We start from the raw sequence: 14,203 nt of genomic DNA, 5'->3' as shown, positions 1-14,203 counted from the left end.
TGTTTGTTTGTTTACAAATGCATTTTATTTTTGTTTTTGGCTGCATTGCGTCTTTGTTGCTGTGTGCGGGCTTTCTCTAGTTGCGGTGAGCAGGGGCTACTCTTCGTTGTGGTGCGAGGGCTTCTCATTGCGGTGGCTTCTCGTTGCGGAGCACAGGCTCTAGGCGTGCGGGTTTCAGTAGTTGTGGCACATGGGTTCAGTAGTTGTGGCTCGTGGGCTCTAGAGCACAGGTTCAGTAATTGTGGCACATAGGCTTCGTTGCTCCACAGCATGTGGGATCTTCCCGGACCAAGGCTTGAACCTGTGTCCCCTGCATTGACAGGCGGATTTTTTTTTTCTTTCTTTTTTTGCGGTACGCGGGCCTCTCACTGTTGTGGGCTCTCCCGTTGCGGAGCACAGGCTCCGGACACGCAGGCTCAGCGGCCGTGGCTCACGGGCCCAGCCACTCTGCGGCATGTGGGATCTTCCCAGACCGGGGCACGAACCCGTGTCCCCTGCATCGGCAGGCAGACTCTGAGCCACTGCACCACCAGGGAAGCCCCATCTTCCTATTTTGAATGTTTCATTTAGATGGAATCCATGTGTGGTTCTTCCTGTATGGCTTCTTTCACGCTGCATGATGTTTTCAAGGTTTATCCAAGTCTAGCAGCTGTCACTCCTTCTTATAGCTGAGTAACGTTCCATCATGTACATGGACCACGTTTTGTCCATCTGTCATCAGCTGATGGACATTTGGGTTGTTTCCATTTTTGGCCATTTGAATAATGCTGCTGTGAAGCCTCGTGCACGTTTTTGTGTGAATGCTGTTTCCATTCTGTTGGGCGCACACCTGGAAGAAATGGAGGGTCAGAGGGTGACTCTATGTTTAGCTTTTTGAGGAACCGCCAAACTCTTTTCCACAACAGCTGCACTGTCTCACATTTGCAGCAGCAGTGCCTTAGGGTTCCAGTTGCTCCACATCCTTGCCAATATGTGTGATCGTCCATTTTTAAAATTACAGCCATCCTCGTGGGCGTGAAGTGTATCTCGCTGTGGTTTCATTTGCATTTCCCTGATGATTAGTCGTGTTGAGCATCTTTTTATGCGCTTATTGGCTCTTTATCCCCTTTGTTTATTTTATTTTATTGGGTTGGCCAAAAAGTTCGTTCGATGTTTTCCATAAGATGGCTCTAGTAGCATTTAGTTGTCTTTAATTTCATTCGAAACAATTTTGCTAGATCGTATTTTGACAGCTGTCATATCAGCATGCATTTAAAAAAAAACACATCAAAATTGGTGAACTTTTGTGTAGCCATTTTAATATTGAAGGTGGAAGGAAAAAAAGCAACATTTTGGGCATATTATGCTTCATTATTTCAGGAAAGGTAAAAACGCAACTGAAACGCAAAAAAATATTTGTGCAGTGTATGGAGAAGGTGCTGTGACCGATCGAACATGTCAAAAGTGTTTTGTGAAGTTTGTGCTGGAGATTTCTTGCTGGACGATGCTCCACGGTCGGGTAGACCAGTTGAAGTTGATAGATATCAATCGAGACATTAATTGAGAACAATCAACGTTATACCATGAGAGAGCTAGCCGACATACTCAAAATATCCAGATCAAATGTTGAAAATCATTTGCACCAGCTTGGTTATCTTAATCACTTTGATGTTTGGGGTCCATGTAAGTTAAGTGAAAAAAACCTTCTTGGCCATATCTCCACATGGATTCTCTACTGGAATGTAATGAAAACATTCCATTTTCAAAACAAATTGTGACCGGCAATGAAAAGTGGATACTGTACAATAATGTGGAATGGAAGAGATTGTGGGGCAAGCAAAATGGACCACCACCAACCACACCAAAGGCTGGTCTTCATCCAAAGAAGGTGATGTTGTATGTATTGGTGGGATTGGAAGGGAGTCTTCTATTATGAGCTCCTTCCGGAAAACCAAACGATTAAATCCAACAAGTACTGTTCCCAGTGAGACCAACTGAAAGCAGCACTTGAAGAAAAGCATCCGAATTAGTCAACAGAAAATGTATAATCTTCCATCAGAATAACGGAAGACCGCATGTTTCTTTGATGACCGGGCAAAAACTGTTACAGCTTGGCTGGGAAGTTCTGATTCATCCACCGTATTCACCAGGCTTCAGATTTCCATTTATTTTGGTTTTTACAAAATTCTCTTAATGGGAGAAATTTCAATTCCCTGGAATACTGTAAAAGGTACCTGGAACAATTCTTTGCTCAAAAAGATAAAAAGTTTTGCGAAGATGGAATTATGAAGTTGCCTGAAAAATGGCGGAGGTAGTGGAACAAAACTGTGAATATGTTGTTCAATAAAGCTCTTGATGAAAGTGAAAAATGTGTCTTTTATTTTTACTTAAAAACTGAAGTCAGTTTTTGGCCAACCCAATATTTTATTGAAGTATAGTTAGTTTACGGTGTCGTGCCATTGTCTGCTGTACAGCAAAGTAACTGTTAAACACATACAGACCTTTTTTTTAATAGTCTTTTTCATTATGGTTTGTCACAGGATACCAAATATAGTTCCCTGTGCTATACAGTAAGACCTTGTTATTTCTCCATTCTGTATATAATAGTTTACATTTGCTAGTCCCACACTCCCAATCCTTTTCTCCACCTCCCCTCTCCCCCTTGGCAACCACAAGTCTGTTCTCTATGTCTGTGAGTCTGTTTCCGTTTTGTAGATACGTTCATTTGTGCCATATTTTAGATTACACATATAAGTGATATCAGATGGTATTTGTCTTTCTCTTTCTGACTTACTTCAGATAATGTCTTTCTGACTTACTTTATGATAATCTCTAGTTGCACCCGTGTTGCTGCAAATGGCATTATTTCATCCTTTTTTATAGCTGAGTAATATTCCATTGTATATATGTACCACATCTTCTTTATCCATTCATCTGTCAGTGGACATTAAGGTTGTTTCCATGGGCTGTTTATCTCCTTTGAAGAAATATTTTTCCAAATCTACGCCCGTCTTTAAATTGGGCTGCTTGTCTTTATATTGCTGCTCTGCCCTAATTTACTGGGTGGCCTGGGTAAGTGTCTTCACAGTGGGAAGTTGCCCCCACCTTGGCTGTGAACAGGGATCAAAGCAGGACCTCCCTGGCCTCCTGAGCATTACAAGAATCACCCAAGGACCGTCAGCCAGGGCTCCAGCCACTGCTGCCCGCGAAGTGTGGAGCAGAGGGTAGGGGAGGTGGAGGGCACACGATGGGCGTCTGTGTGCAGATGTCACACACAGATGAGGGAACACGTGAGTCCCCTGAAGCCCGTCCCTGGGGAGTTGCCATCCGCTGTTCACACTTTTTTGTTTACCTATTTTATTATTATTTTATGTTTTGAACTTTATTTTTTTATACACCAGGTTCTTATTAGTTACCCTTTTTAGTAGTATATATCAGGATATGTGTCAATCCCAATCTCCCAGTTCATCACACCACCACCTCCCACCCCCTGGCGCTTTCCTTGGTGTCTATACATTTGTTTTCTACATCTGTGTCTCAATTACTGTCCTGCAAACCAGTTCATGTACCATTTTTCTAGGTTCCATATATATGCGTTAATACACGATATTTCTTTTTCTCTTTCTGACTTACTTCACTCTGTATGACAGTCTCTGGATCCGTCCACATCTCTACAAATGACCCAGTTTCATTCCTGTTTATGGCTGAGTAATATTCCATTGTATATATGTACCACATCTTCTTTATCCATTCGTCTGTTGACGGGCATTTAGGTTGCTTCCATGTCCTGGCTATTGTAAATAGTGCTGCAATGAATATTGGGGTGCATATGTCTTTTTGAATTATGGTTTTCTCTGGGTGTATGCCCAGTAGTGGGATTGCTGGGTCATATGATAATTCTATATTTAGTTTTTTAAGGAACCTCCATACTGTTCTCCATAGTGGCTGTATCAACTTACATTCCCACCAACAGTGCAAGAGGGTTCCCTTTTCTCCACACTCTCTCCAGCATTTGTTGTTTGTAGATTTTCTGATGGTGCCCATTCTAACTAGTGTGAGGTGATACCTCATTGTAGGTTTGATTTGCATTTCTCTAATAATTAGTGATGTTGAGCAGCTTTTCATATGTTTCTTGGCCATCTGTATCTCTTCTTCGGAGAAATGTCTGTTTAGGTCTTCTGCCCACTTTTGGATTGGGTTGCTTTTTTAATATTGAGCTGAATGAGCTGTTTATATATTTTGGAGATTAATCCTTTGTCCCTTGATTCATTTGCAAATATTTTCTCCCATTCTGAGGGTTGTCTTTTCGTCTTGTTTGTAGTTTGCTTTGCTTTGCAAAAGCTTTGAATTTTCATTAGGTCCCATTTGTTTGTTTTTGTTTTTATTTCCATTACTCTAGGAGGTAGATCAAAAAAGATATTGCTGTGATTTACGTCAGAGTGTTCTTCCTGTGTTTTCCTCTAAGAGTTCTATAGTGTCTGGTCTTACATTTGGGTCCCTAATCCATTTGGAGTTTATTTTTGTGTATGGTGTTAGGGAGTGTTCTAATTTCATTCTTTTACATGGAGCTGTCCAGTTTTCCCAGCACCACTTGTTGAAGAGACTGTCTTTTCTCCATTGTATATCCTTGCCTCCTTTGTCATAGATTAGTTGACCATAGGTGTGTGGGTTTATCTCTGGGCTTTCTATCCTGTTCCATTGATCTATATTTCTGTTTTTGTGCCAGTACCATACTGTCTTGATTACTGTTGCTTTGTAGTATAGTCTGAAGTCAGGGAGTCTCATTCTTCCAGCTCCATTTTTTTCCCTCAAGACTGCTTCAGCTATTCAGGGTCTTTTGTGTCTCCATACAAATTTTAAGATTTTTTTTTGTTCTAGTTCTGTAAAAAATGCCACTGGTAATTTGATAGGGATTGCATTGAATCTGTAGATTGCTTTAAGTAGTATAGTCATTTTCACAATATTGATTCTTCCAATCCAAGAACACTGTATATCTCTCTGTTTGTATCATCTTTAATTTCTTTCATCAGTGTCTTATAGTTTTCTGCATACAGGTCTTTTCTCTCTGTAGGTAGGTTTATTCCTAGGTATTTTATTCTTTTTGTTGGAATGGTAAATGGGAGTGTTCCTTAATTTCTCTTTCAGACTTTTCATCATTAGTGTATAGGAATGCAAGAGATTTCTGTGCATTAATTTTGTATCCTGCAACTTTACCAAATTCATTGATTAGCTCTAGTAGTTTTCTGGTGGCATCTTTAGGATTCTGTATGTATAGTATCATGTCATCTGCAAACAGTGACAGTTTTACTTCTTCTTTTCCAATTTGTATTCCTTTTATTTCTTTTTCTTATCTGATTGCCATGGCTAGGACTTCCAAAGCTATGTTGAATAATAGTGGTGAGAGTGGGCATCCTTGTGTTGTTCCTGATCTTAGAGGAAATGCTTTCAGTTTTTCACCATGGAGAATGATGTTTGCTGTGGGTTTATTGTATACGGCCTTTATTATGTTGATGTAGGTTCCCTCTATGCCCACTTTCTGGAGAGTTTTTATCATAAATGGGTGTCGGATTTTGTCAAAAGCTTTTTCTGCATCTATTGAGATGATCATATGGTTTTTCTTTTTCAGTTTGTTAATATGGTGTATCACATTGATTGATTTGCCTATATTGAAGAATCCTTGCATGCCTGGGATAAATCCCACTTTATCGTGGTGTATGATCCTTTTAATGTGTTGTTGGATTCTGTTTGCTAGTATTTTGTTGAGGATTTTTGCATCTGTATTCATCAGTGATACTGGACTGTTCTTTTCTTTTTTTGTAGTATCTTTGTCTGGTTTTGGTATCAGGGTGGCCTCATAGAATGAGTTTGGGAGTGTTCCTTCCCCTGAAAATTTCTGAAGAGTTTCAGAAGGTTGGGTGTTAGCTCTTGTCTAAATGTTTGATAGAATTCACCTCTGATGCCATCTGGTTCTGGATTTTTGTTTGTTGGAAGATTTATAATCACAGTTTCAATTTCATTACTTGTGATTGGTCTGTTCATATTTTCTATTTCTTCCTGGTTCAGTCTTGGAAGGTTATACCTTTCTAAGAGTTAGTCCATTTCTTCCAGGTTGTCCATTTTATTGGCATAGAGTTGCTTGTAGTAGGCTCTTAGGATGCTTTGTATTTCTGCAGTGCCTGTTGAAACTTCTCCTTTTTCATTTCTCATTTTGATTTGAGTCCTCTCCCTCTTTTTCTTGATGAGTCTGGCTAAAGGTTTATCAGTTTTGTTTATCTTCTCAAAGAACCAGCTGTTACTTTTATTAATCTTTGCAATTGTTTTCTTTGTTTCTATCTCATTTATTTCTGCTCTGAGCTTGATGATTTCTTTCCTTCTACTAACTTTGGGCTTTGTTGGTTCTTCTTTCTCTAGTTCCTTTAGGTGTAAGGTTAGATTGTTTATTTGAGATGTTTGTTGTTTCTTGAGGTAGGATTTTATTGCTATAAACTTCCCTCTTAGAACTGCTTTTGCTGCATCCCATAGGTTTTGGATTGTCGTGTTTTCATTGTCAGTTGTCTCTAGGTCTTTTTTTTTTTTTTTTTTTTTGTGGTACGCAGGCCTCTCACTGTTGTGGCCTCTCCCGCTGTGGAGCACAGGCTCCGGCCACACAGGCTCAGCGGCCATGGCTCATGGGCCCAACTGCTCTGCGGCATGTGGGATCCTCCCCGACCAGGGCACGAACCTGTGTCCCCTGCGTCGGCAGGCAGACTCTCAACCACTGCGCCACCAGGGAAGCCCTCTAGGTATTTTTGATTTCCTCTTTGATTTCTTCAGTGATCTCTTGGTTATTTAGTAACGTATTGTTCAGCCTCCATGTGTTTGTGTGTTTTACGTTTTTCTTCGTGTAATTTATTTCTAATGTCATAGCGTTGAGAACAAGCATAGAGAACATGCTTGATATGACTTCAATTTTCTTAAATTTACTGAGGCTTGATCTGTGACCCAAGATGTGATCTATCCTGGAGAATGTTCTGTGTGCACTTGAGAAGAAAGTGTAATCTGCCGTTTTTGAACGGAATGTCCTATAAATATCAATTAAATCTCTGTGGTCTGTTGTGTCACTTAAAGCTTGTGTTTCCGTATTTTCTGTCTGGATGATCTGTCCACTGGTGTAAGTGAGGTGTTAAAAGTCCCCCACTATTGTGTTACTGTCAATTTCCTCTTTTATAGTTGTTAGCAGTTGCCTTATGTATTGAGGTGCTCCTATGTTGGGTGCATATATATTTACAACTGTTATATCTTCTTCTTGGATTGATCCCTTGATCATTATATAGTGTCCTTCCTTTTCTCTTCTAACATTCTTTATTCTAAAGTCTATTTTATCTGATACAAGTATTGCTACTCCAGCTTTCTTTTGATTTCCATTTGCATGGAATATCCTTTTCCATCCCCTCACTTTCAGTCTGTATGTGTCCCTAGGTCTGAAGTGGGTCTCTTGTAGACAGCATACATATGGGTCTTGTTTTTGTACCCGTTCAGCGAGCCTGTGTCTTTTGGTTGGAGCATTTAATCCATTCACGTTTAAGGTAATTATTGATATGTATGTTCCCATTACCATTTTCTTAATTGTTATGTTTTTTTGGGGGTTTTCTTTATCGCAGTGCGTATCGCAGGGCCTCTCACTGTCGCAGCCTCTCCCGTTGTGGAGCGCAGGCTTCAGATGCACAGGCTCAGTAATTGTGGCTCACGGGCCTAACTGCCCTGCGGCATGTGTGATCCTCCTGGACCGGGGCACGAACCTGTGTCCCCCACATTGGGAGGCGGATTCTTAACCACTGCGGCACCAGGGAAGCCCTGGGTTTGTTTTTGTAGATCCTTTACTTCTCTTGTGTTTCCCACTTAGAGAAGTTCCTTTAGCATTTGTTGTAGAGTTGGTTTGGTGGTGCTGAATTCTCTGAGCTTTGCTTGTCTGTAAAGCTTTAGATTTCTCCCTCAAATCTGAATGAGATCCTTGCTGGGTAGAGTAATCTTGTTGTAGGTTCTTCCCTTTCATCACTTTAAATATATCATGCCACTCCCTTCTGGCTTCTAGAGTTTCTGCTGAGAAATCAGCTGTTAACCTTATGGGAGTTCCCTTGTATGTTATTTGTCATTCTTCCCTTGCTGCTTTCAGTAATCTTTCTTTGTCTTTGATTTTTGCCAGTTTGATTACTATGTGTCTCGGCATGTTTCTCCTTGGGTTTATCCTGTATGCGACTCTCTGAGCTTCCTGGACTTGGGTGCCTATTTCCTGTCCCATGTTAGGGAAGTTTTCGACTATAATGTCTTCAAATATTTTCTCGGGTCCTTTCTCTCTCTCTCTTCTGGGACCCCTGTAATGTGAATGTTGTTGCGTTTAATGTTGTCCCAGAGGTCTCTTAGGCTGTCTTTATTTCTTTTCATCCTTTTTTCTTTATTCTGTTCCTCAGCAATCAATTCCACCATTCTGTCTTCCAGGTCGCTTATCCGTTCCTCTGCCTCAGTTATTCTGCTATTGATTCCTTCTAGTGTAGTTTTCATTTCAGTTTTTGTATTGTTCATCTCTGTTTGTTCTTTAATGCTTCTAGGTCTTTGTTCAACATTTCTTGCATCTTCTCGATCTCTGCCTCCATTCTCTTTCCGAGGTCCTGGATCATCTTCACTGTCATGATTCTGAATTCTTTTTCTGGAAGGTTGCCTATCTCCACTTCACTTAGTTGTTTTTCTGGGGTTTTACCTTGTTCCTTCATCTGGTACATAGCCCTGTGCCTTTTCATCTTGTCTGTCTGTCTGTGAATGTGGTTTTTGTTCCACAGGCTGCAGGATTGCAGTTCTTCTTGCTTCTGCTGTCTCCACTGTTCACACTTTTGGTGCTTGTCTTTCTAGATCTTTTTAAATAGTTTACATCACTGAAATATTTGTGCATGTGTGTGTGTAGAGGTGATAGCTGGTATTTTTCACTTATCAACAAGCCCCCATAGTCTTTTCATGCTAGGGAATTTGATTTGCTGAGATTCAGAACCACACAGCATTTCCTCATGTGACGCGACATTCACTGTCCCTGGGTCTCCAGGATCGAGCATTTAGCGCAGTTTCCCTTCTTCCCCACTCGGGACTGCACTGCATGGCATGTATCCTTATACATAACTTGCACACTTCTCTCATCACCTCCTGAGTTTAAATACCAGTCAAGTTTCTGGGTCAGAGGATGTGGTCATTTTTAAGTTCTTGGTCCATGTTGCCATGTTGCCTGCTGGACGGTTGGACTGTGTGTAAGGTCTTTTCCCAGTCCTTTCCAACTCTGCATTAAAAATTTTTTTCCATTGTGTTAGGTGAGAAGTGATGGTTTTAGTATACAAAAGAAAAACAGATTTCTAAAGCCCTATCTTGTGATGAGTGGGATTGCCTGCCAGTCAGCCTCAGCACTGAAAAGCGCAACACGCTAGGGTGATCCCAGCGATGGCGGGTAGGATGACCGCAGGCCCGGGGAATGCCGATGCCGCGTGCGGTCAAGTAGGAGGTTCATCGGGGCGCAGAGGCGGTCAGCGACGGGGGCTGCGGGGACGGCTGTGTCTCGTACCTGGAGTGTAGTTGTGGGAGGGGACTGCTCTGCAGTAGGAAGGTGACCACACAGCAGGATCAGGCCTGGGTGCGGGGGAACGCCTAGGCTCACGAGCCCTTTCAGGTAAGGCTGAGCCGGCCAGGCCTTCCATCCTCCTGGGGACTGGGGCCTGGCGTCCAGTCCTCTCCTCCTCTTGTTCTTGTTGTAAGTGAAGCTGAGAATCAACCACGAAGGGGCTGTGACGTTAAGTTTGTTCATGCAACTGTGAGATGGCCTTTAAGAAACAGTCTGGGAGAAGGGACCAAGGGTGGGGGTTCAGTTCCTGCTTGCAGTCCTGGCAGGTCAAGCAGGACCGGTGTCCCCCCTCCTCGCCCCCCCTCCATGTCCTGAGACACAGGGAGTCTGACATTACAGGTCACAGGCCCGAGTGGAGGCACAACAGGTCACACTGCACTGTGACCTCGCCGAGCCCCAGCTTCTGGCCGTGCCCACCGAGTTGCCCACCTGCCTCGGACTTGCCTGTCAGGACCAGTGCTGCCTGCCCAGTGGCTGGAGCAGGTGTTTCCAGTCTCCCCAGCCCCACAGGATGTTTTGAGAGTCCGCATTCAGGTTATTTGGCAAGTAGTCATAAATTCAGAGGCACATTTGGTTAATCCCAGTCACGCAGGCGAGCAGTCGGTACAAGCAGTGCCGCGTGTGAAGCTGCGTCCCAGGCTGCTTGCTGCCCCCAGACCCTAGGCCTGCCTTGAGGCCTCCTCCTTGGGTCTCACAGGCTTGAGCAGAGGTGGGCAGGTGACAGCGTCCTCTAGGAGCTGGTGCTGGTGGCCACACGTCCACCGTGTGCCTGGGATGCCCCTCCTCGCCTGCTGCCTGGGTGGCTATGGTCTCTAGGTCCCTTTAGGTCTGTAAGGGGGTGCCTCCCCAAACCCGGGTAGTCTGGTACTTGGGAAGCAGTGTGTGTGCTTGCCATCGGCTTTAGGGAGAAAGTTGGGTTTGGAAGAGAGGCGTGAGGCTGACAAAACTCCTTAGCTAGGGTCATTACTGTAGGCACTGTGCGGGGAGGAGCGCGTCACGTCTGTGAAAGGGACTGGCTCAGTGCAGGGTGCACGGGCCTGCATGTCAGGCAGCTGCGTGCTCTGTCTGTGACTGGCTCACCACTTGGAACCTCTGGCTCTTCATCTGTGAAAGGAGGACCCTGACGCTGAAGCGTTGCTGGGAAAGTGAGGAGTTGGCAGTGGGTACCCAGCCAGTCTTAGTTTCTGCTCTCTTCCCCTGAGGCTGAGGGAAGTGGCCACTTCCTTTGGAATAAGTGTGTCCCATTTCTTTGTTTTGGGGGGGGGTGTGCCTTCGGGGATGTTTGCGAGAGCATCTCAGTGACAGCTTGCCTGGTTCTGAGGCATTGGGACTGTGTTCCCTCCCGGCCCAGGGAGGGTTGGCAGGGTGATTAACTCCACCTGGATGCTGCCTGTTGTCTTCAAGAAAGCTTTTGGTAAAAGCAGATGAGCGCTCTTGCGGTCTGTCCCCTTCAGCCCTCTAGGGCCCTCAGCTTGCCCTCCTCTCTCTGCAGGTGGCCATGAACATCCTCAACAGCGGGCGGTTCAGCATGGGCAGTGCCGTGGCTGGGATGCTCAAGAAACTGATCGGTACGTAAGTCAGGGACAGCAGCCCTTTGCGGCAGCTTGCCCCTGGTGCCCCTGCCGGCTCGGCCCAGGGGCTGTGCCACGTCCCTGGGCGGGCGGGCCAGCGCTGAGCCAGGCCGCTGACAGCCGGTCCTGTCCAAATCTAGGATCAGGGCTTCGATTTAGACTGAAGGGTGCCCTGAGGCTGCCCCTGAAGGGCTAGTGTTGAGGCTTCGACACGCACGGGCTGGGGGAGGCGGGGGGCCTTCTGGTGGAGGTAGAGAGGGGTGGCCGCTCTGCCCGCCGAGTGAACACCTGAAGGTGAGCTGGGCCCCGAAAAGCCTGGGCGCTGGTCCTCTGTGGATGACCGCACGGTGGGTGAGCCGCGGGGTCAGGCTGGGGACCCTGGTCCCTCAGCCTTTGCATTGTCCCTTTCCTCTTTTATGGTCACTGAACCCTAGACTTCCCTTTGCCAGTGAAGCTAAAACAGCCTGATAGGGGTTTTGGGGGACGCGGAACGTCACTGCCATCTTTGCTTTGTGTGAGGGACCACAGGGACACACAGGGCCCTGGCTGTGGTGTGGGCGTACCCGGGGCCAGCTCCCCACTGGGTGCTCAGGAAGCTGCTCAGAGTTCAGGGCAGAGTTCGTTTATAGACAAAGGGACGGACGCTCAGAGCGGGGGAGTGATTTGCCCGAGACCACACTCCCCGATCAGACTGTGAGCTCAGGGCTTGTCTCCCTCTGCAAAGCTTCCCCCAAGGCCCTGAGCCCATCTGGACTGTGCTTCCTTGTCTGGCAAGGGCTTCGCTCTCGTGGTCAGTCTGTCCCCAAAAGGATGTAGAGCCCCTGAGATCACAAGGCCCAGAAACGGGGCAATGTGGGAGCCTGTCCACCCTGCGTGTCTACCCTGCGAGCCCGCTGTGAGAGTGGGTTACGCGTGAATGTCCGTGGGGAGTGTTGGGAGAGCACTGGCTGCAGGGAGGGGGTCCGCTGTGGGCACAGGGCTGGCGCGGAAGCCACGGGCCACCCTCCTGCTGCCAGATGGACACACGTGCCGGGTGTGAGCCTGCTTCTCTGTGCAGGGCGTCCCGTGGCCTTTGCTGTGTCTCTGAGGTCAGTAGTGTTGATGAGGGCAGGGAGACCACGTGGCCCAGGCTCGGCTGCTAAGAGCGAGAGTTGGGTCCAGACGTGTCTGACTGGCTCCTGATCCTGCTCTGTCCCCCACCCTGGGTGCCACTCAGAGGGGACGGGCACTCCTGAATCCGGAGATGTTGGAAGGCAGGGCTCTCATTTTCAGGGTGTCGGTCTCAGCAGACCCGCTTCTCGTAGATCCTGCCTGAGTGTTTGAAGGGTGGTGACGATAGACTGAGGAAATGGTGTTAAGACAGCCGGGAAATTGTTCTCTGATAACTCTGCTCCTCTTCAGAAATGACCGCCGAGCACGCCTGTACAAGGAAACAGTTCAGCAGGAGCCTCAGCGAGTTCGGCTTGATCCAGGTATGGAGGGTCAAGCACGGCACGGGCTGACTCTACCTCGTGGGCATTGAAGTGTGCTTGGGGGTCTGTACTGCCGACTCCTAGGCGGTGATTCGGGGAGAAGATGAGCACGTGGGCCCTTTTACGAGTGCCGGGCCTTGGTGCTCTTGGGCACTGGGCCTGGTCTGAGTTACCTTCTCTCCTGCTCGGCAGGTTTGGGTCTCAGTGTAGGCACATTCTTTCTTGATCGTGTATTTTTCTGAACGCTCCAGGAGAAGTTTGCCCTGATGGCTCAGAAGGCTTACGTGATGGAAAGTATGGCCTACCTCACCGCGGGGATGCTGGACCAGCCGGGCTTCCCTGACTGCTCCATCGAGGCCGCCATGGTGAAGGTAACCCCATGCACAGCGTGCCTGCCGTCCTCCTCCTTAGTTTGTCGCTGCTCAGGTATTGACGAGGTACCCACCGTGCCAGGCACCCCTGGGACGCAGCTGGGGGGAGCAGAGTAGTGTAGGAGCAGCAGCAGAGGACAGCGTCCAGCTTACGAGAGGCCAGTGTCTCCCAGCAAGCTGCTGGTGCTGACAGCAAGAGAGGAGGACACACACTGTGTGTTGTAACTTCCTGTCTTCCTAACAAAGCAGCCGGGCTTCCTTGGGAAGGACTGTGCTGTCCTGAGTCTGTGGTCTTCCTGCGTTTTGGTATCAAAACTTCCTTTCATGAAATAGCTGGTTGAGGTAAATAGCACAGAGTTCCTTGTGCTTCTGTCTTGTTTTGGGGAGGGGGGTCACTGTTTGGCCACCAGTGAGACGTGACAGTCAGGGCTCCTACCTGGGTCGTCTCATCCCAAAGCCCAGTCCTCCGCGTGCAGCCTCCCACCCCGTCCGCAGCCACCTGGCCCCGAGGCAGAGGGTCCTCCTCCTGAAGGGGCCTTGGGGCTGACGGCCCCGTGCTGACCTCGCCCCGGTCCACGGCAGGTGTTCAGCTCCGAGGCCGCCTGGCAGTGTGTGAGCGAGGCGCTTCAGGTCCTCGGGGGCTCAGGCTACATGAGGGACTACCCGTACGAGCGCATCCTGCGCGACAGCCGTATCCTGCTCATCTTCGAGGTGAGTGCGCTGCCCGCCGGGCTCTCGGCCCCGCCCCGCTCTGCCGTGGACCCCAGAGCCTCGTGGTCCTGGCGCCAGGCCGCAGAGCCCGGGCCGGCTGGCGCGTCCTCTCGTTCGACTGCCCGCAGAGCTCTGCCTGGGAGGCCGGGGTGCAGCCTCCAGTGCCCATTCTAGGTGATGAGGCAGCTGGCAGGGTCACCCCAAGGGCGCTCCCTGGCGCCTCTGATGTTGGGAGTTCACAGGCTGGAAGTAGGGAGGAAAGGGCATTGGGACCCCAGAGTCGCCTTTGGGGCGCTACTGGTCTGGTCGTGTAGCCTGGCTGAGAGAGGACGACTCCAGAACACCAGTGTGGTGAGGGGCTGGGGTCTCAGGAAGCAGCGCACTTGGCCTTCGGGGCAGAGAGGGCAGGGGAGTGGAGTGTGCCAGGTCCTGACAGGACCTTACCTGCTGGCACCAGGTAAACGG

General features: G+C 47.6%; 1 protein-coding gene across 1 annotated transcript in view; it reads left to right on the top strand.

Moving 5' to 3' along the window:
* The window catches only part of ACAD9 (acyl-CoA dehydrogenase family member 9), a 59,285-nt gene that overhangs the window by 41,141 nt on the left and 3,941 nt on the right, over positions 1-14,203 (top strand). Inside the window, exons 9-12 of the mRNA XM_065885747.1 lie at positions 11,106-11,181; positions 12,586-12,656; positions 12,908-13,027; positions 13,610-13,738. Coding sequence (XP_065741819.1) covers positions 11,106-11,181; positions 12,586-12,656; positions 12,908-13,027; positions 13,610-13,738 — 396 coding nt within the window. The remainder of the gene's footprint in view (positions 1-11,105; positions 11,182-12,585; positions 12,657-12,907; positions 13,028-13,609; positions 13,739-14,203) is intronic.

This window comes from Phocoena phocoena, chromosome 10 (assembly GCF_963924675.1).
Source record: "Phocoena phocoena chromosome 10, mPhoPho1.1, whole genome shotgun sequence".
NCBI classification, from domain to species: Eukaryota; Metazoa; Chordata; class Mammalia; order Artiodactyla; family Phocoenidae; genus Phocoena; species Phocoena phocoena.
This window is presented reverse-complemented; position numbering and strand designations above follow the sequence as displayed.